Source organism: Carassius gibelio, chromosome B23 (genome assembly GCF_023724105.1).
Source record: "Carassius gibelio isolate Cgi1373 ecotype wild population from Czech Republic chromosome B23, carGib1.2-hapl.c, whole genome shotgun sequence".
Lineage (NCBI taxonomy): Eukaryota > Metazoa > Chordata > Actinopteri > Cypriniformes > Cyprinidae > Carassius > Carassius gibelio.
Genome location: NC_068418.1, coordinates 22,063,387 through 22,084,510, shown reverse-complemented (window position 1 = coordinate 22,084,510; position 21,124 = coordinate 22,063,387). Strand labels below are relative to the sequence as shown.

At 33.7% G+C, this 21,124-nt stretch overlaps 1 protein-coding gene across 2 annotated transcripts in view; it reads left to right on the top strand.

The window, feature by feature from the left end:
• LOC128011773 (arf-GAP with coiled-coil, ANK repeat and PH domain-containing protein 3) overlaps nucleotides 1-21,124 on the top strand; it is a 68,011-nt gene that overhangs the window by 35,944 nt on the left and 10,943 nt on the right. For both annotated transcript variants that reach the window (XM_052594481.1, XM_052594479.1), the window contains exons 5-14: nucleotides 5,948-6,006; nucleotides 7,288-7,471; nucleotides 7,794-7,838; nucleotides 7,926-8,021; nucleotides 9,079-9,153; nucleotides 10,742-10,753; nucleotides 18,751-18,863; nucleotides 19,849-19,900; nucleotides 20,323-20,423; nucleotides 20,512-20,623. In XM_052594481.1, the coding sequence (XP_052450441.1) occupies nucleotides 5,948-6,006; nucleotides 7,288-7,471; nucleotides 7,794-7,838; nucleotides 7,926-8,021; nucleotides 9,079-9,153; nucleotides 10,742-10,753; nucleotides 18,751-18,863; nucleotides 19,849-19,900; nucleotides 20,323-20,423; nucleotides 20,512-20,623 (849 nt within the window). The remainder of the gene's footprint in view (nucleotides 1-5,947; nucleotides 6,007-7,287; nucleotides 7,472-7,793; nucleotides 7,839-7,925; nucleotides 8,022-9,078; nucleotides 9,154-10,741; nucleotides 10,754-18,750; nucleotides 18,864-19,848; nucleotides 19,901-20,322; nucleotides 20,424-20,511; nucleotides 20,624-21,124) is intronic.

Genomic DNA, 21,124 nt, shown 5'->3' with positions numbered 1-21,124 from the left:
TCATCAACGGTGCGACTCTGGAGAGAGTGAGCAGCACCAAGTTCCTGGGTGTGCACATCACAGAGGACCTCTCCTGGACCAACAACACTGCAGCACTGGCTAAGAAAGCACAGCAGCATCTCTACTTCCTCCGCAAACTGAGAAGTGGAGGAGCCCTACACCATCGAGACCATCCTGACTAGCTGCATCACTGTATGGTATGGTCCCTGCAATGCGTCCTGCTGCAAGTCACTTTAACACATTATGAGAGCAGCTGAGATGATCGTTGGTGTCTCTCTCCCCTCCCTCCAGGACATTTATGAAACCCGTCTCACCCGTAAAGCCCTCTCAGACTGAAGGACAGCCTCATTCATCAGGAAGCTGAACTCCCTCCCGACCATAACTTCCCTCTTCTCTTTTGTCTCAGTCACCACTGAACTCTAATTGTAATTTATCTGTATGCACCAAAGGTCTGAGAGTAATGCAGTTTCAATTCTCTGTATGTATGTGCTGTACATGTGGAAGAATTAACAATAAAGTAGACTTAATTGACTTGACTCATCTGCTCATTCTATAAGTGTGTTGTTTTCCAGCTCTCTCTGAGGTGTTAAATCTGAACCGTGCACCGCAGGCTGTCTGTCTGTGAACTCAGTGCCTGTTTGATGCCCTCTTTTGAGAACCGAGCACTGGGCCTTTGTAGAGTAGCTGTACAGAGGCCAGCAGCGCCACATGAGGAATTGACATCACAAACCAGGTTAATGTGCAGGGTCATCAGAGGGCTGGGAACTGAATCCTGCTTTGCTGGGGGAGGGGGGGGGGGGTATGTGTTTGGCAGCACCTGAGTAGTGTGTGCAGTGAGGTATAAACATAAACGATTGAGGGTCACTTATAGAAATGGATGCAGAAAGACAAACACATGCATCAGTGCACAGGAGCACTTACAGTGAGACAACAGGGATGTAACACCCCTCCATTATTAATACAATTTGCATTAATTATATATATATAAAGGTAATATTTCGGACCTTAACTGTATATATATATATATATATATATATATATATATATATATATATATATATATATATACATAAATACTGTATATATCTGGTGTATATTAATGATTGCATGTTTTTAGTGCTTTTAAAACATTTTATTTATTTATTTATTTTTATTTATTTTTGAATAGGCTTGTGCTTAATTTTTCTTTTCTTTTTTTGATAAATTTAAACATTTTTCTTTGCAAATATATATTTAAATGAAATAGTTTCACGTGAAAATGTACATGCATGTGTAAAGTTAAAATGTTTCTAAAATAATCCAGTTAATTCATGACCTTATTATTTTAAAATGTGCATAAAAGTAATCATTTACTCCATTAACTTGAAGTGCATACAGACTGCTTACGATTAACCATGTTCTTTATCAGACATCATAAACATATAAACATGCATGTGAACACCTAACACCTTTACTTTGAATGTTTTTCCTTCTTTTTTTTCATTTCATATAAACACTTTTTCAAATTTTTTTGATCTACAGTATTGATCAATGACAGATTACAAAATTTTGGTAACTGTAAAAAGGGGAAAAAAATCACCTAATTTAAAATAGAACTAAACATTTGTTGTCTATACTAGACAGACGTTATCACAAAATTAGTTTGCACATTTTATTTGTGAATTTTGTATATTGCTAGAAAAGGCATTTCTGTGTTCTTAAATGGAACAATGTTTTTCTGCATCAGAACAGAGATAATAGAATGAATGGAATTCACCTGATTTCAGGACAACATGTTTATTAAGAGATATACTGTTGGAAGGAAATGAATCAAACTGTGAAATGCAGTGATAGTATGTGGAGATGAAGGTCTTTTGAAAGAAAGAGGGGTGTTTAGGGAGTTGTTTGGGAAGCTAAGTAATGAGAAATGACATAACTTCCTAACTCTTTCCTCAGCTCTTTATCCCAATAATACAGGAATTGTCTGGAAAGTGGGAAAAGGGATTGAGGGGCTTTTGCGTGTTGGAGGTATCTGATGAGCCTCACGTTGTTACAGATAGTCCTAAATCTCCTGCTGAGACTAAAGCTGCTAACCTACTGATATATCAGTGGGGTTACTTGACATTTTGTCATTGTGAGTACAGTTAACCTTTTGGTTAGCCCTTCATACTGTTGTGTGCAGAGAGCAGGAAATACAGGGGAATTAAGCACAGGAAGAGCACACGCGACAGTAAAGGCCAGTCAGGACATTTTTCAGCAAAGCCACACGCTCTTACATTTACACAAATGTGTTCAGAAAAACAACACAAGACAGGAGGGAAAACAAAATAGAGCACAAACCCATCAGCATTAATGCATGAATTACCTCTTTTTTTAATAAGAAAATTTATTATCTATATCTACTTCTAATATATATCTATATCTAATAAATCTATATTTAAATAATGTGTTGTTATTCAATTAAATTGTTGTATTTAAATAATGCATAATTTATTTTAATAGTAAATAGGTCAAATTTATAAATTTTGTATATTCATGAAAATGTATTAAATATATATTTTCAAAAGTCAGACCTACAAATATATAAATACAAATTATACATTTTTATGTTATCATTAATTATATCATTTAAATACGACATAATTGTTTAATTAACATTATTACATTGAAAAAATATCATTTATTTTGTAAAAAATAAATTGCGTAACGTGCATGTAATTTATATATATATATAAATTATTATATTATTTAAATATTTCATAAATATTTCATAAAAATGCATATTAACATCATATGTATATACAATTATTACTAAAATTATAACTATTATTACTTTTTTATATTAAATATTTACATATATTTATATTTAATTAATTTTCAAAATTTTAAATATTTGTTATTTATAAATGAAATTAATTAAATAAACTGTATGTTATTTTATGTAGGGGCTTTGCATTCTTGTTATTTATTTTTTTCTTTATGTATATATATTTTTTTTAAGTATGCATTTCTGAAGTTGGTGTCTTTGTGTTATTTCAAACAGAGCTCAGATTTAATACTCACTTAGCACTTGGAAATGTATTCAACCACAATATGTCAGTCAGTGGACCACACACAGGGCGTTTCTCTCCCTTCCTGCCAAAGAACGAGACGCGCTTTGCTGCGACAGACGGGCGGTCGGTTGGGTTCTTGGTTTCCCAGAACCTGCTGCTTCATTTAAAGGCCATTTGGATGCAGGATAAGTCACTGCATCTGTTCAAGCTCTGTTTAGTGATGGGCGTCTCGAAAAACAGAGTCCTGTGTTTTATCGAGGGTTTTTTGTTGCCTAACTGTAGGGGAGGCCGTAAACCTTGACATGAGGCACAGAGGAGCACAAAAGCATCGGCCTTCATCACCAAGCACCTTATTTGGGCCCTGCTAGAGATTATTGAGCTATAAAGAGACCCCCACTAAGAAAGAGTGAAGTGATCTGCTTAGTTTTAAATGTATTCATTTGGGGCGTAACATCAGAATCTGGCTTTACAGCCCTACTGACTTTTAGATCATAATATTGAATGATTCAGATCACCAAACAAATTTTTATATTACATAAAGATAACCCGAGTAAATCTAAAAAGCAGTTTTGAAACAATGATTTCATTTATTAAGGAAAAAAAAGCTTTCCAAATCTGTCTGGCCCTACATTAAAAGGTAATTGCCCCCTAAATCTAAGAACTGGTTGTGCCACCCTTTGAAGCAACAACTGCAAGTAAGCATTTGCGATAACTGCAATGAGTCTTTCACATCGCTGTGGAGCAGTTTTGGCCCACTCTTCTTTGCAGAATTGTTTTAATTCAGCCACACTGGAGGCTTTTCGAGCATGAATGGACTGTTTAAAGTCATGCCACAGCATCTCAATCGGATTTAAGTCCGGATTTTGACTTGGTCCCTCCAAAACCTTTCTTGAGCCATCCAGAGGTGGACTTGCTGGTGTGTTTGGGATCATCGTCCTGCTGCATAACCCCAGCGCGCTTGAGGTCACAAACTGACGGCCGGACAGGATTTTCTGATAGAGTGCAGTTCATGCTTCCATTAATTATGGCAAAGCAGCCCCAGACCATCACACTACCATCACCATGTTTGACTGCTGGTATGATCTTCTTTCAATGAAATACGGAGCTGGTTTTACGCCAGATGTAACGGGACACACACGGCTTTTGTCTGAGGCCTGCAGTTCTTCAGATGTTGTTCTGGGTTCTTTTATGACCTCCTGGATGAGTCGCCGTCCCGCTCTTGGAGTCATTTTGGTAGGCAGGCCACTCCTGGGAAGCTTCACCACTGTTCCAAGTTTTCTCTATTTGTAGGTCTTTTCTAGCTCTTTAAGCATGCTTCACTTTATCAGACAGGTTCTATTTAAGTGATTTCTTAATTCAACAGGTCCGGCAGTAACCAAACCTGTGGCTTTTGATATTAAGCTCAGCTTTCTAAAATAATGTGGTTAATCACAGTCCTTATATGATTTAACAGGAGGGGAATTTATTTTTCATGTAGGGCCAGGATGATTTGGACAGCACTGTGTATATGTGTGTATATACATGTATATATATGTGTGTGTGTGTGTGTGTGTGTGTGTGTGTGCGTCTAACTTTTTTACCTAACTGTTTTTCATTCATTTTTATAAAAAAAAATATTTAACAATACATTTAGAAGTGTATTTATGTTGTATTTAACTTTTGTTGTCAAAATAAATGCAAACAGTATATCTAAATCTATATAAAAAAAGATAATTAGTTATATTGTTTACATAACACATATTAGGTGTTCACTTTATGAATTTTACAGTATATAGGTCTGCGTCTGTGTGTGTGTGTGTGTGTGTGTGTGTGTGTTTGTAACACCTACACACATACACACACATTATATCAATTTATTTAAATTCATACTGAAACAATCTTTCTTATATTCATCATATAAATCTAAAATATATAAATGTAAATATATGAACAGTTTTTAACATCATATTTCCAAGCCCTAGTCTTTGGTTCTCGGTGTGAGTTGCCCACTTATATGGTTTTATTGACACATTTTATTTGTATGTGTAATTTAGGGGAGGTTTATTTGAAATAGTTGGTACCTCAATAATAAATTGATGTGAGCAATTTAATTCAAGTAATTTGAGACTGTCTGTGTAGAAAAATGCTTTGACCTTTTAACCCAAAAGTAATAAATACGGAATATTTCACAAATATGAAAATCTGCGATTGTGATTGTTTACAATCATAGTAAGATGTGTTCCTGTGGTCTGTAAATCAGCCCTGAAGGTGCAGCGCTCTCTTGATGTCAGACTAATGCTTCTGTGCTGATGTGGATGGGACTGAAGCATCACCTCTCTTTGTTTTTCTGTTGTTTCCTTTGCTCTTCTCCTCCTTCATGTCGCTTGCTCCCTGCCCGAGTGACCTATATTTCCTCCGTCGCTGCAGCGTGGCATATGAGATCAGCTCAGTATTGTTCAGAGACTTGTGCTGAATCTCAATGAGGCAGAGGGCTGTGATGATGATGATGATGATGATGATGATGATATGTGTGTTGGGAGCTCATACTCACAGGTTAACATCCATACAGCTCAGATTAAACAAATGCAGAGCACCATCTAGTGTTGACAGTGGAGCAGTACATGCAGTATTCCAGTTTCTCATGATCAGCAGTCATTTGTTATGGGTGTTTGGTCTAAAATACTGTGCTAACCTTACCTTCTGAGTAATAAAACAGTAATTTGTTGATAAGAGTGTTGTTCCTGGATTAATATAGGATGTTGACTGGTGAACATTTCCTTATAAATGTTATTGCTTTCTTTGTTTTCTTCTAAAATAGGCTTGTCTGTTGTTGCATATATTCATTTATAAAACCGGATAAAGAGATACTCGGATGGCGTTTGTTCAAACTAGAGTGGTATTTTTATTCACGTTTATTTTTATTTTGTGGTTTTCAGATCCTGTTTGATCAAGCCCAGAGATCAGTCAAGCTGCAGCTGCACAACTTTGTTAAAGAGTGAGTTTACTGAACCATATCTGTACACTGCTGTGTGTCTTACTCTGAGAAGGATCTTATATTTGACTTAGACTTATATCTTATAACACAGTTTTATCAATATTATCACTATTGATATTTGGAAGAAATCTTATTTTTTTTAAAATTCTGAGAATTTTTTTTTGTGATGTTAATGTTGATTTATTTGTATTTTTTTGTTTTCAGTCTCAATATTAAGTTTTGCTTATATATGATATAGAATTGTAATTTATATATATATATATATATATATAATAACTATTGCAATAATTTATTTAAAAATTAAGACGTATTTAAATAATATAATACTGATGATGGTGATAATAATCAGTACAATCTTTTATGTGTACTTATTGTAATATCATAATGTTTTACATTGAAATGATACATTTAAAGTTCTTACTAAAATAAAAGTTTATTAGCATGTTTAGCTGTACATAAAAAAATGCTGCAGTTTATTGAAATCATATTGTTAGTACCTCATCTTATCTCCATTAAAATTGCATGCATTAAAATATGAAAATTAAACTTGCTGAGAATAATAATATTGATAATGTTTTACAGTACAAATATTTGTGTGTGTATTTATTGTAATACACATTTTTACATTAATATTATAAATTTAAAGTTCATACCAAAATAAACGTTCATTAGCATGTTTAGTTCAGAAATGCTGCAGTTTATTGAAATCATATTGTTGGTACCTGCTCTTCTGACATGCATTAAAATGACATGCATTAAAATATGAAAATTAAACTTGCTGATATCCCTCAGAAAGGTCAGAGATGTGGAAGTGTCACCCTGCCGTGGCCAGCAAATGTGAAAGCGTTCACTAGCAAACACTCTCTAAGGAGGGTTTTTTATCTTTGTGCTTCCCGCAGGCTGATTATAAATAATGATCTGACTTTTGGAGCTCATTAATAATGAATGGATCCTGGTGGAGCGTAATGGGATTCTTGAGAGCAGGTTGCTATTCATTTATCACAGATGATCACTGATAATGCAGTGGACGGAAGATTTAGACGGCAAAACTAATGGCATTTCAGGAAGACCGCTGCGATATGAAGCTTTTATTAGCTCCAACTGATCGGTCATGTGCAATTATATCAGACAACATTAATATTTCAGACGTGTTTTGTTCAAATAAGCGCAACTGCCTCTCATGTTGCTGTTCAAAAATGACATTTCCTACTGAAGCCTCCACATCAGCAGCTTTGTATTCATTAGTCTATTCGGATAATGCATGTCCGTCTGTACTTTCAGTGACGTGCGTAAATTCAAGGACACGAAGAAGCACTTTGATAAGGTGAGAGAAGATTTGGAGATCGCACAGGTGAAGAACGCCCAGGCACCACGAAACAAACCCCACGAGGTGGAGGAAGCCACCAGCACCCTCAACTTCACCCGCAAGTGCTTCCGACATCTCGCACTGGACTATGTGCTGCAGGTAACAGAGAGACACAGAAACACTCCGTCTCCACACGGTTAGGATGGGATCATATTTGGCTGAGAAAATCTGGAATCTGAGAAAATCGCCATTAAAGTTGTCCAAATGGAGTTCTTAGCAATGCATATGACTAAGTTTTGATATATTTATGTTAAAAATGTCTTTATGAAACATGATCTTTACTTAACACGCTGATCATTTTTGGCATAAAAGAAAAATTGATAATTTTGACCCATGCAATGTATTGTTAGAAATATAGCAGTACTCCATATGGCTGTTTTGTGGTCCAGTGTTTCATATAAATCTGCTTTCCTAAATCTAGATCAACGTCCTTCAAGCCAAAAAGAAGTTTGAGATCTTGGATGCGGTGAGTGTCAGTGCTGGTGTATGTGAATGTGTAGGTTTATCGTGGACCGTGCAGCATCTGCATCTGTATCTGTCCTGTCTTGTGCAGATGTTATCCTTCATGCATGCGCAGTACTCGCTGTATCAGCAGGGCTACAACCTCCTGGATGAGATTGACCCCTACATGAAGAAACTGGCTGCCGAGGTGAGCAGTCTTCTTTTTTTTTTCGGACAAATTAATAAATTATTTTAGAAATATTAAACTCCATTTATCATTTAGCCTTTAATGTGTAATGTCATTTATTAAATAAGAAATTTTGAAATTTTAAGAAATTTTTTACAATTTATAAATCTTGTTAAAATGAAAAGTGGTATTTAAATAAATAAATACATTTGTCAATAAATTTATTAATCTTTTTTTTATGTAATTAAAATTGTACGCCAAAAAAGTAAGCCATTTCTTGATATTTATGGTCTATTTGTTTTTATAGTTTATGTCATGTACAGACCTTTTATTGACATGACATTTTGTAAGATTTGAACATGAATGTTTTATACAGTGCAAAATGATTTTGTTTACCTCAAACTTGAAATAATTAAAAAAGTAAAATAAGATAATTTTAATGAATTTGTTTTTATTTTGAGGTCACACATTATTTTTTTGTTTGCAAAATTACCACTAACTCATGTAAAGACCAAGATGAAACTGAACAAACTTGTAAACACTTAACTTTTCTGTAAAAATAAAACTACTTTACTGTAAAGTTGCTTTGCAACGATTTGTATCATAAAATGCGCTAAACAAATTAACTTGAATTAAATTGAATTGAACAATAGAACAGTATAAAATGATTTAATACAAATTTTAGACAAATTTTTATGACATAACTATTCAAATCAATAATTGTCTCTGAGAAAAAAAAACTGGATACATTTTTTTCAGCATCCAAAAAAGAAAAAACATCACCCAACCTTAAAAATAATCAAATACTGTGGCATTCAAAATGTTGAAATCTTGTTTTAGTGGCTGTGTGTTTAAGCCTTGAACTCATTCAACTCAACTTCAGATCTGATTTCTGTCTAATTAGTCCATCGATCAGCCACATTACATCACTGACTTTAATACTTAACTCTCCATCACATCTGAAAGTGCAGTGCTACAACGCACAGATAGACAACCAGTGCCTGTGGATAATAAACACGATCATGTTTTACTAATACAACACCAAACCTGCAATGAGCTATTGTTCATCTTGTCACAGCTGGATCAAATGGTGATTGATTCAGCGATGGAGAAGAGAGAAATGGAGCATAAACATGCCACGATTCAGCAGCGGGTAAGAACAGACACACAAACACATACTGTATAAAAAACCCCACTAAAGCTACTCTGACAAATACCACTATTGACTCGTGTCTAATGGCAGAATTAGGCTGTTAAAGATGCTAATCCTCTAAAGAAAGAAAGTGTTCAGCATTCTTCACTCTGGAGTTAGTGACAGAGGATTATTCATGCTTTAATTGGACTAGTCCAGTTACTAAAAGACTTCTAATTCTAAGCACTGCAATCAAACTTTGCAAAACGGGGTGAAATTAGAAGAAAAACATCTGGCTAAAAGCTGTGGCGCTCATGTCGCGATTCAAGTTTGAGTCTGGCCTGCATCATTTCCCCAACTTCATCATGTTTTCTCTTCATTCTCGAAACATTAAAAGGAAGACAGAATGTGGACTTTAGCCCAGAGTTATTTAAAGATACCTTTTCAGTTTCCTTCAGTGTTTGTACTCCTCTAGAGAAGATCTTCTGTCCTCGAGTGTTCCTGTTATTAATGATGTTGGGCTGACGGGAAGTGGATATATTTTGGGCGAACACAGAGTAGAGCTTTCTAAAGTGCTTCAGAAGATTTTCAGCAAGTGCTCTGACAGTTTCTGACACCTAGTTCATCACTGTAAAAACATTTATAGATGGATATCTACATCATATTTGCTCCTGTATCATGATTCCATGGACACCTAAACTCAGACATTGCTGTAAAACTGATATTTCTTATAATTTGTACATTTTATAGTTAATATTATATAATGATTTTTAATTAATGATTTTAAATTAATTTAGTTATATAATTTGTTAATTATTATTAATATCTTTAATTATAATTTATTATTATTATTATTATTATTATTATTATTATTATTATACAGCGGTGTTAATTTAGTACTATCTATACTGTATAGTGTTATATTTTATCAGTGTTGCAGAATTGTATTTTATTTAAATTTTCATAATTTTTACAAATTTTATGATGTACTTTTTTGTTATGACATTTTTATTCATATTATTATTATTATTTTTTATATATTACTATTCAGGTTAAATTTATTCAATTTATTTTATTTTGGTTTTAGTTTCAGTTCCTTTTTAGTTTTTTATTTTATTTTATTCTGCTTTTAGTGCTCCTACATGAACATATTTCAGGTGTTTTTTGCTTAGTTTAAGTTTTTTTTAATCTAAATTAATATTTTAATTCATTTCAAATGTATTTCATTTGATAAAAAGGTTGGTTTTAGATTCAATAAATGAAAACAACCCTGCAAAACAGACTATACTGTATAAACTTCCTTTGTGCAATTTTAATTTTAGTTCTCTTGACAGTTGCAATGAAAGAGATCTTTTATGTTATTTTGTGAAGTACAAAAATATTTTAAAAAGGTTATTCATTTTTCTGTCTGTTGTAGGCAGTTAATGGGAAAAACACTACGTTTACACTAAGCTTAGTTAAAAACAACCTTTGAAATTCAAACCACTTTATTCTGGAAGTAAGCTTATGCATATTTTTATCCTAGTATAACATGTCAAATCATTTCTAATCTTAATTTTTTCTGTTTTCTTTCATACGGTGCTCTGGGATTGTCTTCATCCTGATTTAGACACTGTTACAGGTGAGCATTTTACTCTAAACCCCATCAAACATGGCTGTAAACATTTTTATGTGACTTTTAAGATGGAAGCTATAAATAATTCATCTGCACTCAGGAAAAAAAAAGTGTAGTTTTGCTCGTAATTCTGACCCAAATCCTGTGTTGTGTAACCGATGATATAATTACAGTTCAGTGAGACTGATTGATTTGTCCTACAAACATATCTGGCTTATGTAACGTCTGATGGCTGTCCCGTCATCCTCCACTCAACACAGTAATTATTTAGTAGATGTTTCTCCCTCTATGGATTTTTTTTTCAGTTCCTTATTGCTGTTTTTGAGAACAGCAGACGTTTCTCTTTGTGCATTGTTTACGAGATTCTTTCTGGGACTGCTTTGGATGCGGTTGATCTCAAGAAACATTCGCGATCCATCACAGCAATTACCCTAAAACCCTGGTGACAGTACTGGGCTGATGGCATCAGAGAGGAGCATATGGTCTCAGAGCTGCTTTAAGGAGAAACTTACCCATAATTACATAATGTCGTGATTTTTAAACCACAGAAGCCTGTTCTGTTTCTGGGTAATTGTCTAAGCTCATATCCTCCTGTCTGTCACAAATCCCTCTGGTAGTTCATACGAAACTTCTTGAAAGTGTTTTGAAGTGTCTCTCTCACCGCAAATCTGTCCCTGAACATCAGTTAAACCCATTATTGGCCCACAGAAATCGCTGGAATGGGCAGAACCTAATAAAATCTGAGCTACAAACAGCAGACCGGCCAGTTTGTATGAATTTTGCGCAGCAGCTATGCATTTTTTCCTCAAAGTACGCTGGTACGATTTGTCACTCTAAACTATGCAAAAACCTACGGATGCCTCTGTCCACGCGCAGTATTCAAAACAGACAACAGAAAAAGATGAAGAGGTCAACCAATCAGAGTGGTTTATTTAAAATTTTTTTGCGTTTTATTTCTTTCCTAGTAGCCAGTAGTTTTTAGATTTAGTTCAAAGCGGCTCGTGCTCACCTCGTCAGATGCTCTGATAGAAAGGCTGCTTGTGAAGTGGGATTTATACTTTCGCCTTGCTCCGCTGACTGCGCGTGCACCTTCCCAAATGGACGAAGCTTTCATACTTATCATATTCCTGTTGTATTATTCTTTTGAAACGACAGGGGGCGACGATGAGTAATTGTGAGATGAATTCATTTGCCTGTACAAGACTTCTCGGTGGATGAATTAGTTGATGAATTAATAATTTTTTTACGAACAAACTGTTTAAAACAATCTTAAACTATTGGCTTTATTTCGCATTAAACACTAGACAACTTTAAGCAAATAGTGTATAATTAGTATCTAAATGAATTCTAATTCTATTTTTATACAATAAAAATAAAACATACTTCAAATAAAAAGCCGTGCTGTGTTACTGTAAGCAAAGTTTTTTGTTTGTTTGTTTTGTTTTTTTGCATCTCGAGTCAACTTCGACTGTTGCGTTCACCCTTTTGAACTACAATAATGAAACTTTTTGTTGGTTGTAATAAAGACTATTATTAAGCTATTATTTATAGAAAAAACAAACAAAACTCATACTTTTCTCATCCTAATTTTACACGTTGAAAGTTACAAAACATATGCAAAGTGCTAGTCTCAGCCTCAGTCGTCACGCCCATGGACCGTTGGCTAAATGTCTGATGCCTATGGGACATGAGGAGTTTCGAAGGCGTGATCGGATTGGCTGAATTCTATAGGATTTCCGCAAGACGTGTGTGTCGCGTTCTTTAACATCTGGAAACAAAGATGCAGTGACGCCAAACCCCCTCACGAAAGAAGAAAGCCGCTGTGTTTACAACTATGTCGACAAGCGCTTATCAGGATCAACTAAACGCCGGATTTTCAAAAGTATGTCATATTTAATTCGCATAAAATCTTTAAAATACGTCTGAGAGTTTTACACACCTGTCTGTTATTGCTGCGACATTTCTACGCCTCAAAACATGATGATGAATGAAACGAACTGTGATTGGTTGTTTGACATGTCAGTCAAACAACCTCATGGGCGGAGCTTGGTCAATGAGAGCTGCAATGAATTCCAGACCTTCTGGCTACACTTATCTCCGATCGACTTCAATCGTAGGATTACACACAATGTTAAACAGACCTGGAACCCGAAGAAATATATTGGATCTGACCCGGAGACAGTTTATCATTTAAAATAGACCTCGAGTCCTTCGTGAAGACCTTTAGTTCTGTCATTTGTAAAGGTGTTTCAAATGGTTGCATGGTTTTCAAGGTGGTCTCTATATATGTTCTGAGTTCTCAATTTCAATTAAGCAGAAGCAGCATGTTCTGTACTGGTTTTGTTCTGACAGTGAGATATATTGTATTCTTGGCATAATTATCAAACTATTGCTGGTGTTATCAGTGTTTTGGCACACTTGCTGCTGACTCATCAATATAAATCAGGTCTGTGTGTTATTTCAAAACCAAAGATATTTACATGCGAGTTACAGCTGAAGATCTGCAGGATTGCAGCCAGTCGTCTCTAAAGGTGTGATGTTAAGATTAATGATGTTTCACAGACTGATTCATTATATGGTGTTTCTGTAATTACAGTAGATAGAGATGGTCTTTTTTTACAGTATCAGATGAAAGCACTATTCGGACGGGACTAGTTTTCTAAACTACGTTTGAGTTTCGATTCTTACCACCTGACGTCTGTGATTTCCATGTACCAATTCGGACGGGACTAGTATCTCCGTGTTTATTACAGAGGTGGGAGGGTCTGATTTGTGCATCTGGGCGTCACAGAGATCACGCGCTCTGTATGCGTGCATTGCATTCATTCAGAATGATTGCCTTAGTATTATTACACAATAAATACTAAATAGCTAGTATAGCAAAACCATGTTAATGTGTGGTTCCTTTAGTTTAACTTGTTTTCCTTTTTTTAATTTTTTTTTATTAAATGTTATGTAACAGAGTACATAAACGAACTTGAATAATCCTACCTGATGCTGATATTACAATAGCCGGTATTAACAGTTTACGCGATCTTGCTCTTGATTTTATTATTTGTATTATTTGTTTATTATTATTTAATTGCCGCTAAGCAAATCTATCAAACATCTGCGCGGTAAGAGCATCTACGGTAATTCACGTTGGCCAAAACACACAAGGAAACACGTTGTGAAATAAAATATCACCGGCAATCACAGACATTCGCATTCGGACGGGATTCGTTTTCTCAGAGGATCACTGAGTTTCCTGAAAAACGGTAGGTAATTTGCTCTGGAATTATCACAGAGGTTGTATGAGAATAACACAGACGTGGCAGTTTCGGACGGGATAAAAATCACCAAGTACGTCTGTGAAACACAGATTTCTCTAACGACCCTCTGTAAAACTAGTCCCGTCCGAACAGGGCTGAAGTGAGCATGATGTTCTTGAAGCCTCCATTGATGCCCAGCAAGTCAAACTGCAGTTCTTACTGCTTCACAGCACTTCACTACAAATAAGACGCCCTAAATTTGAGTTTTAATATTTCATCCTGTGTTTTTGTCCCACTGGAATACTTTAATTTTTGATAGACTTTGTAGTTGAAACAGACGATGGCTTTTATAAGCACACACGTCATCGGCAGCTCCTAAAATAGCGCCACTTGTCTTCTGCAGTCTTACAATGTTTTGTGAGATGCTGCACAGAAGACTCTTCAGCCACAGCTGACAGGTATTGAAATATTCAGCTTTTTAATTACGTTTTTTTTTTCCAAAGACTAAAATTCGCATTTTGGTTAATTGCTCTTTTAAATGATAGTGAGAATACTTTGTAAACAGGAGGTAAAATGAAGCTTAGTTTTGTTGTGACAGGCTGAACATCAATGATTTATTAAATAATTATAATTTTGCTATAAACTATATATATATATTCTTTTTTAGATATTTAAAATATATTTGAAGCAATAATTAATATTAAGTATATTTTATATTATAGTTTTATGACATTAAATAAAACATATTTTGTTAAATTATTTTATATTGTTTAATGACAATTCTAACTATTTGCGTGTATATAATCTGTTTACATATTAAATATTTATTACATATATAATATTTTATAATGTATAGGTTTAGAGTAATGATATTTTTAGCTGTTTGCAGTTTGTTATATATTTAATAATATTAAAGAAAGATATTATATATTTCTATGTATTCATTTTATATAAAAAAATATGTATTTAAATATAATTGAATGACATTTCTAACTATCTGCATGTACATAATGTGTTTGCTCTTTTTTCTTATATTTAATATTTTTAAAGAACGTTATTTATTTTTTACATATTTATTTTATGTAACATTTTTTAAATACATAATGTTTTCAGTTTGTTACATAATATTTAATATTCTAAAATACAGTTATTATATTTGTTTTATATGTTTTTATTTTTTTATATAAATCTATTTTATGATTTAAATATTTACATATAATTGCATGACATTTCTGACTATTTGCATGTACATAATCTGTTTGCAGTTTGTTATATTTAATATTATATTTTTACACATTTATTTAATATATTTTGAATATATTGTTATATTTATTTTATATAAGATTTTGAATATATTTCAATATAGTTTAATATCATTTATAACTTTTTGCACGTACATAATCTGTTTGCACCCTTATGAAACAAAAATATATTGCAATATATTGGAAAATATCATGTAATATATTAGGCATATATTCTTATATATATTTACATTTTTCCAATATATTGCAATATATTAAAAGCGGCAATCATTTGTATATTTTGCAATATATTATATAATATATGTATCATCAATATATTATTAAATGTATTCAAATATATTAAATATTAGAAAATAAAAAGGGACAATAATATATTACAATATATCACAATATATTTTAAGAAATATATTGGTAAATATATTTTTCTTTCGTAAGGGCAGTTTGTTATGATAGTATTTAATTTGGTTAAAGAAAGTTCTGTAATTAAGTGTCATCAGCAGCGTTTGCGCGTTGATTGCTGTGGGCTGGCAGCTGTATGGTAATGAGCTTTAGCTCAGTCAGTGGGCAGCAGTGGGCAGCAGCGGGCAGCAGTGGAATCACACATGATGGACTCTGACTGTGAGAGCTGCCCGGCTGTGTGACTCACTCACAGAGCTGCACTGACTGCATGCTCGATCGGGCTGCACACCCATTTAGTTGAGCTCAGCTGCTTCTAGGAGATGCAATGATTTTAAAATACATAAAACATTTAAGGATGAAGATCTTCGGCAGGTTGGACTTCACTTTGGTGAGTTGGTGCATTAATGCAGTTGGTCATTTGTTTTAGATTTTGTAGCTAAATAGAATTTAGTGGAATTGAGTTCCTTTTTTCAGATGCACATCTGTGTACAATATAATTGCACAAAACTACATGAAATTATATATAATCTGTGTGTGTGTGTATATATATATATATATATATATATATATATATATATTTTTTTTTTTTTTTTTTTTTTTTTTTTTAAATATACAGTACATTTATATCCATCTTTCTCTCTCTTTCTCTCTCTCTCTCTCTCTCTCTCTCTCTCTCTCTCTCTCTATCTTAAATGTTCTGCTTTTTGAATAGATTCAAGGGTATGGGAGCCTAACTGCATTACATGCATGTGTATTGAAGTGTGTGGGAACATGAGAAATCAGCAGAGCGAGTGAAAGGGAGGGTGTTTCTGTACCATTCAGATCTTGTGTGAAGCATTTAGTCTCTGGCTGTAAGGAAACACAACTGAATGGATGTGAATGTTTGAACAGTCACCCTGCTGAGGATCTGGGTAAAATGAGTGACTATAAATAAGCCTTATTGTCACAACCAGTTTAAGCAGAAGAAAAGACTAGAGCTTTACATTTTCCGAAGCGAATATACCACACCACATGAGTGGATACTGGTGCATTCTGGGTGGTGTTTGCTTTTATTTCATCTGTGATTATATTAATCAGGGAACATGGAATGATTTTGCGCAATCTCGTTTAAGATGCAAGAGCGCAGTGTTTGTGTTCAAAGAGCTGTTTCAGCAGAGGGTCCATTCCTGAGGTCTTCAGAGGGTTCACGAGAGGCCAGGACGCTTTGAAAGTTTTGACAATGCTCCCACAGACAGATAGGAAGCTGAAGGCTGAGGCTTTTCAAGGATGTTTGTTTGGGTTGTGAAATGATCTCGTTATGAAGACTCTGTTGATCTCTAATCAGTGCAGTTTACAACACTCTGACATACATTTGGTGTAGATATATTTTGCTCAGAAATTGCTAGTAAATTTCATTATTAATTACGAAGAAACAGCAAGTTATTAAAATGTGACATTTTGTACGTAGAAATTTTTTTTTTGTCATGCTCAAAAGTTGCTCTTTATGACATATTTCTTTGAAGTATCAACACTGTCTAATGTTTTTCTAAAATTCCTTTAAAATAGACCCAAATAAGGCATTTGTTGACGTACAGTGAGAGTACAGAGCTGTAAAATGAATGTGGATAGCAGCTAGACTACCAACATTTGGAATAACTATGATTTCTTTTTTATGTTTTTTTATTTTCATATGTTTTAAAAAGTAATTAATTTGTGTTGCTCCATTACTCCAGTCTTCAGTGTCACATGATCCTTCAGAAATCATTCTAATATGCTGATTTGCTGCTCCATTATTATCGGGTATTATTGTTGCTTAATATTTAACGATTCTTATGATTTTCCATGTTGAAAACAGTTTTTGCTGCCAAATATTTTTGTGGACACCAATTTTTGTCAGGATTCTTTGATAAATAGAAATTTAAATGAGCAAAATTAATTTGAAACTTTACTGTCATTTTTTATCAATTTAATGTCATTTGCTGAATCAAAATATTAATCTTTCTTTCTTTCTTTCTCTCTCTCTCTCTCTCTCTCTCTCTCTCTCGCTCTCTTTAATCTAACTTAACCCAAACATTTGAATGGAACAGTATCATGATTTCAACAAAAATATTAGGCAGCACAACTCTCTTCAACATTGATAATAATCAGAAATTTGACTTGAGCAGCAAATCAGCGTATTAAAATGATTTCTGAAGGAACACGTGACCCTGAAGACTGGAGTAATGATGGTGAAAATTCTGCTTTGCATCACAGAAATCAAATACATTTTAAAATATGTTTAAAAAGAAAACAGATAATTTAAATTGTAATGACTGAATACATTTTTTTATCAAATAAATGCGACCTACAGTACAGTAAGTGAGAATAAGAGACAGAAGCATTAGAAATCTTAACCATTCCCATCTTTTGGCCAGTAGTTTATGTCATTTAGTGTCAGAGGAGTTTATTTTAAGATCTCTGACATTTAGTTGGGTGCTTTCGGTTGAGATCTTCTCTGAAACTCTAGAGGAGACTTTAGGGGCTGTTTTTCTCTAAAGACCTTTAATTTTGCCTCTTGTTGAACTTCTCCTTCAATACTATATACTTATATTAGTCTTTCCCCTGAAGCTTTCGACTACGGGTTGAGTCTGATGGTATAGCACTAAGCACATGTGATTGCTGAGAGCGTGTCATTCCTCCACTCAGAGATGATCAATATAAATGACCTGAGTCTCATACGGACCTCCTGTGATGATTCAGGGCTGAGAGTATTAAGTGTGCTGCCATTATTGTGAATGTGAATACAGTATGTGAAGCTCTTCGCTGGTCATTGGTTGGATATGCTCAGATACTTGCGCAACTGTTTGCGTCATCGTCGAAAAAAGCTGTGGTGGGACATCTGAGAGTGTTGGATGAGTCACTCCGAGTCCTAGTGTGTGTGTGTTGTAGATGCATCGAGAGAAAGTGTTGTGCATCTGCTCCACTTACAGCCTCCTGTTTAATAATGAAGCATTATCACAGACAGAATGTAATGTGTTTAAGTGCATTGGTGGTTTAGGCTCATTTCATGTATATGGCCGTCACGTGATGTTTGTCTCTTGTTCTAAAGCTCTACTATTGTTTTGTCATTCAGGACTTTGCGTATGATGACCCAAAGTTGGAGTTTAATGTGGATGCCCCCAATGGATTGGTGATGGAGGGCTATCTGTTCAAAAGGGCCAGTAACGCATTCAAAACTTGGAATAGGTAACTGAATAAATTATACTTGCTCATTGAATTGTTTCTGCCATCCTAAATCCCATATAGCTTGATGGTGAATCTGAATATTGTTGGTTTGCTTTTAATCAGCGATGCAGCTAGGTCAGGAATGGAACAATATGCAAGAAAACAATAACAAATAATCAGAATTATTTTGGAATGGACTGATGTTTTGCATTAAAATTCTGGCTTGATACTGATATTATTTTAGTGTTATAGATATATACATTCTATGGTATCGTGTCTAAGTAAATACAAGATTAAAACGGCATTTTAAATTCTACAAGTGAATTTTAGCAGCACAACATTTAAGTATGGCAAGAAAAAATCATAATTTTGAGACTTGATTACGATTAACAGTGTTATTTATTATTCTTATTATATAATTAAATTGTTATTTATAAAAAAGAAAATATTATTTTAAATTTTATTTTTAAAGAATAACTTTTTGGGTTAGCTAATGACGGTAAGAGTTATATAAAAGTAAAAACTGAGGAAGTGAGCATGAACTATTAAATATCCAATATCAATATCCTTAAAAAAAATAAAGTACTTATTTGTTTTTTTTCTTTTTCATTTTTGTTATTATTAATATTATTTAATTAAATTATTATTATTACTTTAAGAATTGTATTATGGAATTATTTTAAATAGCTTTTTTACGGATTAACTTTGACTTAATAAAAGTAAAAACTGTGGAAATTACTATTAAATTCTATATCAAATATAACTATTATATATATATATATATATATATATATATATATATATATATATATATATATATATATATATATATATATATATATATATATATAGAAACCATTATAAATCCTTTATATCTGCCAATAATCATTATAGTAAGAGTATCATTATATAGTAAAATTATGTATTATTTAACATTTTTTAACTGTACAGTAGCATGCCTGTGATTAGTTATTATACAAATAAAAATTGCTTCTTTTTTTTTCAGGCGCTGGTTTTCCATCCAAAACAGCCAGCTGGTGTATCAGAAGAAACTAAAGGTGAGCTCAAATCAGCATTTAGTAAGTGGACGCATTAGTCTCAGCAGTTTGGATGCGTTAAGTAATCTGTCTTTGATTTTAACGAGCAGCTTCGTTATACAGTACCTAGAGAGAATGAACTGAGTTTGTGTCAGCTCACAGTCAATGCCACAGGTCACTGAGCTGTTAGATACAGCAGTTGTAGTTTAGCCAGGCAGCATATCTCCAGAGCACTCCGTCTTTTTAAAGATAACAAACCCGTTCCCCGACAGATCGATGCATGCACACACCACTGCCTGCTCTTCATCTGTTTGGAGAACATCCATTTATTTCAGTCCAAATGCTTGCTCAGGGAAGTCTGACGCAGTGCTGTTTAATGCACTTCAGAGTGAAACCGGTTTATTTCGATCGCTTTTCCTCAAGTCAGCACTTCTCCTCCACAGGATTCGCTGACGGTTGTTGTGGAGGACTTGAGGCTCTGTTCTGTCAAACCTTGCGAGGACATCGAGAGGAGGTTCTGTTTTGAAGTCGTGTCACCTACCAAGTGAGTAAAGCTCAAACTTCAGATTATAATAAAGACTCATGGAGCTGTATTACTAGTAGTAATTGTGTTGTATGGATGTGTATTGTAGGAGCTGTATGCTACAGGCGGAGTCAGAGAAACTCCGGCAGGCCTGGATCCAGGCGGTTCAAGCCAGCATCGCCTCAGCGTACAGAGACAGTCCAGACAATTATTACATTGAGGTTTGTACAGTCTACATGCTAAATCACTAGAACAAAGGATGAGCATTGGTTAGAGCAGTTAAAAAAAAAGCAATTAAGCCTGTGTAATATCCCTGTTTTTTGTGCAAACATTTCTCACTGTTGTCAGGTAGATTCAAAATCCAAACAAAATACAGTATAAAAAAAAAAATCAATAAATATATTATGTTTTATGAATGTACATTTTATCAATAAAACAGTACAGAATGCTTTACAAGTAAACCACTGATTAAGTGTTTCGAACTAATTCCTTAAAATAAAAATCATTAGGCTTCAATAAAAATTATATTTTTAAAACAATATTAACAATATTAGTTATTGTTTCTGTTATTATTACTGTTAGAAATAATAACAACAATAAAAAAGTTATTATCATTATTATAAGACCTTTTTATGCAAAATTGTTTTGCTAAAGACAAGACAATAATAATAATGATATTTTGTATAATAATAATAATAATAATATGTATATTATAATTATTA